Source organism: Ipomoea triloba, chromosome 7 (genome assembly GCF_003576645.1).
Source record: "Ipomoea triloba cultivar NCNSP0323 chromosome 7, ASM357664v1".
Classification (NCBI taxonomy): domain Eukaryota; kingdom Viridiplantae; phylum Streptophyta; class Magnoliopsida; order Solanales; family Convolvulaceae; genus Ipomoea; species Ipomoea triloba.
In genome coordinates, this window is record NC_044922.1 from 854,448 (window position 1) to 865,378 (window position 10,931).

General features: G+C 33.4%; 1 protein-coding gene across 1 annotated transcript; it reads left to right on the plus strand.

Moving 5' to 3' along the window:
* The first annotated feature begins 2,966 nt into the window (after positions 1 to 2,966).
* On the plus strand, positions 2,967 to 4,870 carry LOC116025682 (calmodulin-7). Its single transcript, XM_031267007.1, has 2 exons — positions 2,967 to 3,168; positions 4,152 to 4,870. The coding sequence occupies exons 1-2, from the start codon at positions 3,093 to 3,095 to the stop codon at positions 4,523 to 4,525; spliced, it is 450 nt and encodes a 149-aa protein (XP_031122867.1). The 5' UTR covers positions 2,967 to 3,092; the 3' UTR covers positions 4,526 to 4,870.
* Positions 4,871 to 10,931: the final 6,061 nt, after the last annotated feature.

The window sequence follows — 10,931 nt, forward strand, 5'->3', positions numbered from 1 at the left end:
AAATAAATTTGTTCATAGAATATAATAGTCCGTGGAGACATTATAATAGTCCAGTAAACATAATCTAGAGACAGCAGTCCGTAACTACCCTACCATAATGTCTCATTAGTCATTACTATTTAGCCTTTTATTTGTCATCATCGAGGAATTAAAATATTTAATAAGTATATTAAAATTTAAGTACTCCGTAATACAATACTAAATTATGGAGTTCCCTTTTTCTTTGTTTTATTAAAAAAAAAAAAAAAACACACTTCGAGTTATAAGACAATGGAGTCATCTTTTTATGTTGTTTGCCTCGTTTATAGCGCATATGCCCAGTATGTCCCCATTTAATGCTCTCTTCCGGTTTTGCCCCTATTCTTTTACTGGAATGCCTTAACCGTACGTGTATGGTTAGTTGTTACGATCTTATCTCTTGTGGCTTATTGGGGTCCACATTGGTTGAGGGCACGGTTATTTACTCCCTACCGAAACCTCGTGACGTACGAGCTATGACGGCGTTAGGGTTTTTGACGGCAAAGTTAACCCTTACGGAATCTTCCTTTTGTACTTGAGAATGCAACGGATGAGATTCTTTTGACGGATTCTGAATTCGTATTTAGATTTCACGAGGGCATCGCGATGACTGGGCCAGTGAATTGCACGTGAGATTCTCGTGCCTAACAATAGTAAAAGAAATGAGTCCTATTTAAGAAAAATTGCATTTTCCGCCCATACGTTATATAATAATTGTAAAATTCACCCATGAATGTTGGTCATGCTAATTTTTCGTCCCTAAATTATCATTGACATTACACTTTTCGTATATTGACTTTCCTTGAATTGAGTTATGTACCATGACAATCCACAATTTTGATTAATCGTTATGTGGTTCTCCCGTCATAAAAAAATTGTTTTAGTTGTTTACTTTGCTTGAAATACTCATGATTTTCAGGTTTGATTTTGTGACTATCTTATTCGAATGATTACAAAAATATTATCACACTATATAATAGTGGGTATTTTGATTGCTTTTTTTTTCTTTTTTTTTTTTTTGAAAATGTATTTTGATTGCTTAATTGAACCGGAATCAAAAAAATAAATTCCCCTAAATAGGCCTTTATGGGCATTGAAGCTATTTGGATCAGGAAAATAGTCATTTCTGGGCTCAATGGTTCGTTGGGCCTAAAACCAAATCCCATATTTCACCTTGTGTGCTGGCCTGAAGCAGCTGGACCAGAAATTTCTTTTGCATAGACTGTACAACAATTCTAACGGTTGTTATGCCATGGATACGGGGTCCACCTTGCAATATGGACCTGAATCAATGTTCATAATTTTAAAACTTATATTCACAATTTTAGAACTTTATATTCATAATTTCATAACTTTATATTCACAATTACAGAATTGTATATTCACAATTTCAAACTCTATATTCACAATTTCATAACTTTATATTTAACCGTATAACACACTTTTTAACCTATAAAACAAAATTGTGAATTTTGTATATTGGGATCTTAAATTGTGAATATAGAGTTCTAAAATTGTGAACATGACCGACGGTGAATAACTAAACACTTATATTAACTGTTTAACAAAGTCAAACAACTAAGTAGTCAAACAAGTCAAACTTGACTGATAAACTAATTATATTACCAATAAATCATTAGTTTTAACTCTTAAACTCGTTAACTTCAAGTGACAATTCAAAAATTATATTTTTCAATACATGAGAATTTGTAGCATCTCTTTCATTCTAACTCATATGTTTTCCCATCTTTTCACATAAAAGGATCATTATCATATCAAAATATAGAGTTAATATATAATTTAGTCATTAACCATAGTAAATTGTATTAATTTAGTCATAAATATTTTTTTTTGGGGTACTTAATTAGGTCATGAACTTCGATGATTTTACCTAATTGAGTCATCGACTGTTAAAATTAATGACTAAATTGAGAAAATTCATTATAATCGATGACTAAATTTAGTAAAATTACTATAGTCAATGACTAAATTGAGTAAATCACTCTAATTGATAACTAAATTGAATATTAATCGAAATAAAATTACCAAACTATCTTAACATATGAACCAATTAGGTAAAACATCAAAGGCTAATATCCTTTTTTTTTTTTTTTTTAAATCAAGGCTAATATCCAATTAATCACAAAAAGACTTTTAAAAATAAATTGAAAAATTCACTAGACTAATATCCAATTAATCACAAAAAGACGTTTACAAATAAATTGAGAAATTCACTATTTTTTTTGTCAGCCCACATAGTGTCCTAAGTATGTCTTAAGGGTCAAAGTGCTAATTAGATTGATTTTTCTATATAAGAGGGGGTTTAAACTTCCGATATCTTTTTAAGGAACAAGAATGCACAATCGCTCAGGCTAATCAATCTGGTTGTTGAGAAATTTAGGGTGTGTTTGGTTGGGGGGTTTAGGCATAAGGTATGAGTATCAAAGTGATTGTTAGTGTTTGGTTGATAGGTTTTGTGAATGCTACTATGGGTTTGGAATACCCCATTAATGGCAAAACCCATACCCTTATTAAATAAGGGTTTCATCTTTCTTCATCATTTCTTCCCCAACTATTAATAATCATTCCCATTCCACCCAACTACCAAACATGCTAAATACTTTCACCAAAACCCATTACCCTTACCAAGTATTTGATACCCATTCCGATTTCGATTCCCATGTGCGAACCAAACGCACCCTTAATATAATCGATGATTAATTTGCGTATAAATTATCACATTATACACCAAAATAAAATTTATCACAAAAGATTGATAAACGTGAGTTTCCTCTTACAACTGTCTAAGCCTAAAAATTGAAGTTTGTCACAAATAGCGTTTGTGTAAATCAAATATTTGAAATTAATCTAAGAAAAGTAAAAGAAAAAGCTAGCATCAGATGCCTGGCCTCACTCTTTTGCTGTCTTTATAATTATTTTATTATTAATAACAGCCCATTCGCCCCCAAGCTTCTTCGTTGACACATAACACTTTCTCCTTTTTCTTCTCTTCTTCTTCGTCTCTTTCCCTTTGATTTTTCTGCTCCCAATTTCTCTTCGCCCTCCCTCTCACAATGGCGGATCAGCTCACCGACGATCAGATCTCTGAGTTCAAGGAAGCCTTCAGCCTATTCGACAAGGACGGAGATGGTCAGCTCTTCCTTTTAATACAACAATCGAAATATATTGTCGGGATTCTGATACCGCAGTCTCTGATCTAAACACTTATTCATTGTTGATTATTGTTTTGAAATGTTTTGCTTTTATGTGTTGGGATTTGTTGATTGTTATCTGATTCTGATGTGTGATTGCTTGATTTATGAGCTGGGATTTTGTGATCCGCATCCACGTTGACCTTTAAACTGTTCTCGGGTGATTGATTTGATTTGATTCGGTTTTGTTAATGATTGATTATTTGTCCGTATTTTTTTTTAATAATGATAGATAAGCTCTGTTGATATCCCATACGGATGTCTAAATTGTGTGAAAGTTTTGATTTTGATGAATAGAGAAGTTAGATTGTGCACATGAATGTGCAGTTGTGTTCAGTGTTATTTTGGATCAGATTTCACTATGATTCTTGTGGAAATGTGATTTTTGTATTGAGTGAGTTTTGCACTTAACTATGCTTGGGAATAGTAAATCATAATGAACCTCTAGCATTTTATTTGTTTCCCTGAAATCTTTGAATTTTTTTGTATTCATGGGATTAAATTTCATTTCTTTTTTTCCTCAAAAAAAAAAAAATCATTTCTTTTATCTGAGGGATGGAGTGATTAAATTTGTTTTAGATTTTTCTAATTGAATTCATTGAGGAATTGCGGTGACCTTTTTATGGATAGTTTGTGCTACAAACAAATGCAACGATACATTTCTTCATTTGGATCATAAATCCAAATGTGCATCTGGACACCAAAATTGTTGGAGCACTTCTGTTTTGTTGGTCTGAAATGTGTTAGAATGCTACTTCACCTGCCTGTAAAAGCAAAGCCTGCTTGCCTTCTCTTTAAAAGAATGACCTTTGATGTCTATTTTCCAGAACATATTTTATTATTGACCTAATTGCTGCATAAGGGATGAACTGGGGCATATGTTTTTCAAGCTTCATGTGATTGTTTATACATTTGGTGTAGGATGCATTACTACCAAGGAGCTTGGAACAGTCATGCGGTCATTGGGACAGAATCCTACTGAGGCTGAGCTTCAGGACATGATCAATGAAGTTGATGCTGATGGAAATGGGACAATTGACTTTCCAGAGTTCCTTAACCTCATGGCTCGCAAGATGAAGGACACCGACTCTGAGGAGGAGCTGAAAGAAGCTTTCCGTGTGTTTGACAAGGATCAGAATGGGTTCATCTCTGCAGCTGAGCTTCGCCATGTCATGACAAACCTAGGCGAGAAGCTCACTGATGAAGAGGTTGATGAGATGATCCGTGAAGCTGATGTGGATGGGGATGGCCAGATTAACTATGAGGAATTCGTCAAGGTCATGATGGCCAAGTGAGAACCTGATCAATCCCGAATTTAATCTTTAGAAGTAAAAAAAGAAAAAATCAAAACCAAAAAAAAAAAAATGAAAAATGAAAAAGAAACAGGGCATATAAGCTTGAGATTTCATTTCTTGTTAGGATGCGTTCTTTGGTGCTATTAACTTTGTTTGGGTGTTTCTCTGTTTTCTCATTTGCATTGTTTGTAGTGCTACTCTTTGGTGATTTTGTTTGCTCTACCCCTTGTTTTTAGCATTCCGGGTTGTACTGACTTCTGGTACTCTCTTCCCCTTTGAACCTATCATTTATGCACTTCTGTGCTTCTTTCTTATGAGTGAATTATTTTCTACTCCTGCATTATCTGTCAACTGCTCTTGCATCAAGATTCTGTGATTTTCGATTTGAATATCAAGTTCTCAACACAAGCATAACAATGTAGAGGGGTTCACATGTTCTATGTTGCACTGTTACATCCTAGATTATAGTACTAGGATTGTTTTTTGGGACCAGGACTATAGTTAAGCTTTGGCATATATTCTCATTGCCCATGAAGACAAAGTCTAAGCATTAGAATCCCCTAGTGGTAATTGGTTGTGGGATTTTTGTTCCTACTCCATTGCCATCTCTAAAGGTTTTCGTGATATATGGAAAGAATTCTGCGCGTAAATCAGAGGTGATGGAGCCCCATTCTCGTCCCTACAGGATGATAACGGGGGAAGAATATTGCCTATAAATCGTAGGGGAGAATCGAATTCAGGTGGGAACCCTAAACATGGATTCCATAGAGATTGAAACTTTGGTGGATGGAATGAAACAAAGAGTAGGATAAAAAGAATCAAAAGTGGCATGGGCATTAGGCAATCTGGGAGATTAGAAAAAAGAAAAAAAACATAAGAGAAACATTACATGTAATGATGTAAAGATGCTTTGATGGTCCTAGGAGAGGACATTGCACAATTATGCTGTCACAATTTAAAGTGGCACTAGGCCACACTGGCAAAGCATATTCCTATTTTTGGTACTTGCATCTTCTTTGCTGGTCCTAACTCCATTACTCCATTATAGAGTCAAAGAATCACTTATATAGTCATACACCTATACACCATGGAGCATTGAAGGGGCTCTAGTTGTCACTATCCTCATGGACCAACTCCCACACATATATCATTTGTATGTATCTTTTCGATCCTCGGAAAGAATACGACTGTCACAGTCTCACAAATTCATGCCGATAGACTATAAAGTCTCTGGAATATAGAGCCCGACTCCACTTGACTCTAATTTCATTAGCAACAAATCTAGGTAAGTATATCAATCTTTTTAGTGTAAATACATATGAGTTAAACGATCATTTCTAACCTATTTTAAGTGTTATGTTAAGAATTCAAACCAAACACCGGATTAATTATTAATAGAATAAAAGGGACTACATATTAGCCTAGTCCTTAATAAAATATACCCTTTGTGTCACAATCTTATCTTTTGAAAGTACAAGTTCAGAGGGCGTAAATAAGAAGACGCGAGTTTATTCTAATTTAATCAGAGACTTGAACTCTTAAAGATTCTACTCGAGAACCGCAATTTTAGTCACTGAAAATATTGATTTGTGGATGTATATTGCTTCTTGCAGAAGGCGAGAGAGGATGATGATGGAGGAGTGAGAGATTTAATTGACTACAATGGGAATAGCAAATAAAGGGTAAATCTGGCATTTCACTTCGTGAGTGCAGCAGAATAGTAATATACTGATTGAAGGCTTGTAATACTAGCTAGCTTAAATAATGTTTGAATAGAAGTTTGATATGAAATAATGTGCCACATTTTTATTCGTATTATTTACGATAATATATAAGGTAGTTAATTAATTTTTTTTTTGAAATGGTGAACATTTTTATTAATAAAAATCCAACCAAATATTTATTGTCCAAAGTAGTACTATCAAAGCGGGCCGACCTATCATACAACATGCACAATTTCTGGCGGGTTTTTGCGAACTGGGCCGTTAGGCCCGCGGGCCAGGGTCATGATTCATGCAACCCTAGCCCGCTCCATGTGAGTTGGCGGGCCCTGCAGGCTTTTGTTATATATATATATATATGAACTCTGACCGCAGGAGCAGGCTAGGGTTGCATGAACTCTGACCCTAGTCCGCGCCTCCGCGGGCATAGTACACAATGTATATATATATTTCAAAATAGGCCAGGCCCGCAACCCGCGCGGGTTACTTTGCGGGCCAGACCCGTTGGGCACGGTCCTTCGCGGGCCATCTTTGTTTATAGCACTAACTCGCCCCAAAGTGCGTGCGAGCTAGACCGTGGACTTCGGCCACTTTGAGAGTACTCATCCAAATAAACTATTTCTTCAACAAAAAAAAGTTTCATGGCCCAATCATAAAAACACGACAAATTATATCGTGGACCATGATCATAACTGATACTGCAGTTGTGTTGAACGGATACTGCAGTTGTGTTGAAAAGATACTGCAGTTGTGTTGAAAGAAAACTGCAGTTGCACGGAACAGAGTCCGTTTATCCGTTCAACATAGTTGCAGTATCTTTTCAACACAACTGCAGTATCTGTTCAACACAACTGCAATTCCAGATGAATGACACGGCCTCTATTCCGCACAACTGCAGTTCCTTTTTAACACAACTGCAGTATCCTTTCAACACAACTACAATATCCTTTCAACACAACTGCAGTATCAACCATGACCCATGGTCCACAGTATAAGGACTGTAAAAAAACGAACCAATACCTATATTCTACCCAAGAGACCAGAGATAAAATCTGTCAATTATATTGGAATTAATAGATCAAAAATATATAAACTCAACATATATATCATATATGATCAACAACAATCATTGATTCATTAGTTGTTTTAAATTGATGAATTGTTAGGTTTTGTGTTTTAATTATATTATGCTAGTTATGTATTTGTGTTGAATTATACAAATATAAATGTGTAATTCAATTATTATTTTATATTTTTAGTTGATCCAAATTCATCATTGAATTTGTTATTAAAGTCAAACTCATGGTAATGATTGACTAATTCATGAATAGCCAGTTTTATTATAATGTATGAAGTACACATTATGAGATAAATTCGTAAAGAAAAAAAACATTTATAGAATACATATCACATGTTATTACCCAATAATATATTAATATTTAACAAAAATTGATTAATATTGAATTTTTTTCCATGCTGGTAAAAATAAAAACTCAAAATGGTAATGCATTATATTAATTTTATAAAACAAAAAAGTCTTTAATTTAATAAATAATAATAATTCTCCGTTAATTAATTAAATAATTTATTTTTATGTAAAATAGAATGCGTTGGTTATTAGTTTTGGCGAGTAACATTAACTCCAAATCCCAATTCTTGAGTTGAAATTTGTGCATTGTTTGATGGAAGAAACGTGGGCGTTCAATGCGAAGAATCTATGTGGTGGAGGGGATGAAGAAGACGAAAAAAGGCGTAGATATGTCTATTATCTTTTTTGTGCTGGCTGGGGGGGAAAGAAGAAACGATCACCCAGGGCCCAGCCGGAGATGGATGAAGACGCCGGCGGCGGCGAGAACAAAGAATTGTCGCCGGCGGCGGGTTTATTGAACCTGCAAGAAAGGGAAGAAACTGCGGCCGCTGATGAGGATGTCCATTTCAAGGACCGAGCTGATGATGAGGATGCCCATTTCAAGGACGGAGCTGATGAGGATGCCCGTGACAAGAACCGAGCTGATGATGAGGATGCCCATTTCAATAACCGAGCTAATGATGAGGATGCCCGTGACGAGAAGGTACCGGCCGCTTTTGATCTCAACGTGCCGCCGCCGCCGGAGGAAGATGATGATCAACAAATTCACGGCGGAGGAGAGCCGCTTTTGATCTCAACTGTGACACCAATCAAGTTTTTAATGTTAGATTAGACATTTACAATTTCTAACATAAATTGATGCATTGAAAAATCAAAACAAATAATTTTACAATTGCCAGAATTATGTATAGCAACTGTGGCTAGTTCTTTCTTTGAACTAAAGAATTCTTTTTTCAGTTCTTTAAACCCAAAGAAACATATCTATGGCCCGGCGAGCTTTATCCAATTTTAAATTGTCATATCTTTGGCATTCTTTTTTTCATTAATGGATGTGAAAGACTTTGAAAGTGGGAAACAAAGCCAGCTTCTCTCACCAATTCTTAGGTAAATTATACCATGCAATTGGATCCATCTTGCATGTAAACTATTATTCGACATTTAAATTATAGGATTACTATTCTATATGCAATGTTTCATATAGTTGTGTGGATCACAAGAAAAGAAAAATTATTTCGATACATAAAGTGTATTATTTGAGTGCTGAAAATACATTATTTTGTATATTATCAATTTATGTACATTCAATACACAAATAATGTACTTTTAGTATATTGAACATGTACTTTGTATTCATAGAAAATACATTATTTGAATACTGAAAGTACATTATTCTGTATACTATCAAATAATATGCGTTCAGTACACAAATAATGTACTTTTACTATATTAAAAGTGTACCTTTTGCTGATTGTAGGCACTTTTTTGAAACTAGCGTCCCGAACAATAATACTACTATTTTCTTACCATATTCTGTATCTCTATATCTAATTTATGGTGGACCCGGTTATGATAAAACCATTAGAGGCAACAACTTACCCATAATAGAATTAAAGGAGCCTAAAGAATTACTTCGTATAAAAAATCAAATCTTTGTAATAATTTAAAGATTTTTCTATGAAGAAATTCAAAATTTTATATATTATTAAAAGGAAAATAGTGCTAATTCAGGCAAAATTTGAAACTGGCACAGTAAATAATTATAGCACAAAATGGACGTAAGCTTTTGAAAAAAATAAGAATACCAAAAATAAATCTTAAAATAACCTAACCGGATAGCAACGATAGCATTGAAGGTGTCACACGATTTAGCTCAATTGGTTCAATTGATCACCTTAAAGTCTTACTATACCAATAATATGAAAGCTTAAATCTCACTGGGAATCTGAGCCTAAATTTCATTAGTAGACCTTAACTGATAAGAGAAGATGAAGATCGGATCATCATTAAGAGACCTTATGAAGACCCTTTACTTGACATCATTTTTTTGTATCTACTTGAATTTCTGTGGTAATAACATTTTCAAGAGCTCATTTTTACCTGCGGTTGACATATATATTCTGAATCTGTAATCTGTAAACATATAAGCTAGCTTAGCTTGGACAGTTCGATCTGATCAACATAGAAATAGAGATGCTAAATGTGTTTGTAGTTACTATTTTTCTTTGTTCGTAGTTAATATGTTATGTGCATTTAATTTATTTACAGGCACATAAATCATTCACGACACGTACGGAATAAAGCAACTATAAACACATAATTTTTTTTTATCAAGATCCTTAATACAAGATCGACTTAGTCCATGGTATAACAATTACACCTTTTTGTTCATCTGCTACTTAAATTAATTTTGAACTTTCTGAAATTATCATTAGTTTAATTTATTTCTTTCTTTTCAAATATTTAAGGAGTCAAGGATCAAATGATACACTATATTTTTATAATCAAAGACTCTGGGGTTAAGTTTATTATATATATTAACATTATGATTTGTTGTTTCATGTTGTAGCGTTCTGATTTAATTAAGTATTGTGAATGTCATACAACATTGGTCTTTAAGTATTGTGAATGTCATACAACATAATGTTCCTCTTAGTCAAGCTCATTGCCTAACTCCACATCAAATTAAATGTCCAACTTAAGTTGATGTCTTACTTGAAAAGCATTACATTTTTAACTCAAAGTATTACACGTCTCACTCGAGATGGTATTAAACAAAATCCTTTTTTTATGATAAAAACTAAAAAGAAAGCCAATGCATTACTTTTATAAATAAAAGTATTTAATTTAATGAATAATAATAATAATGCCTCATTAATTAATTAAATAATTTATTTGATGTAAAATATAATTCATTATTAGTTTTGGTTAGTCCTAAACTTTTGGTGTTTTTTTTTTCTCAAAATGGTGAAAATTTTAATTAGTAAAAATCCAACCAAAAATTTATTGACCAAATCAACTATTACTAATAAGATCATGTGGCCTAATCATCAAAACACAGCCCAAAACCAATATTCTACCCAAGAGAGATAAAACCTATCAACTATATTGGAATTAATAGATCAAAAATAAATAATCTCAACATATCATATATGATCAAGAACAATCATTATTAATTCATTAGTTGTTTTAAAATGAATTGTTAGGTTTGTATTTTAATTATATTCTGCTATACTAGTAGTGTGTGCTTGCATTTGTGTTGAACATATAATATATAAAAATATAAATGTGCAATTCAATTACTAGTTTATATTTTTAA

Excerpts from the sequence above, each read along its gene's own strand:
- LOC116025682 (XM_031267007.1), top strand. The coding sequence starts at position 3,093 with ATGGCGGATCAGCTCACCGACGATCAGATCTCTGAGTTCAAGGAAGCC. Across the intron at positions 3,169-4,151 it reads ATTCGACAAGGACGGAGATG|GATGCATTACTACCAAGGAG; the intron begins GTCAGCTCTTCC and ends CATTTGGTGTAG.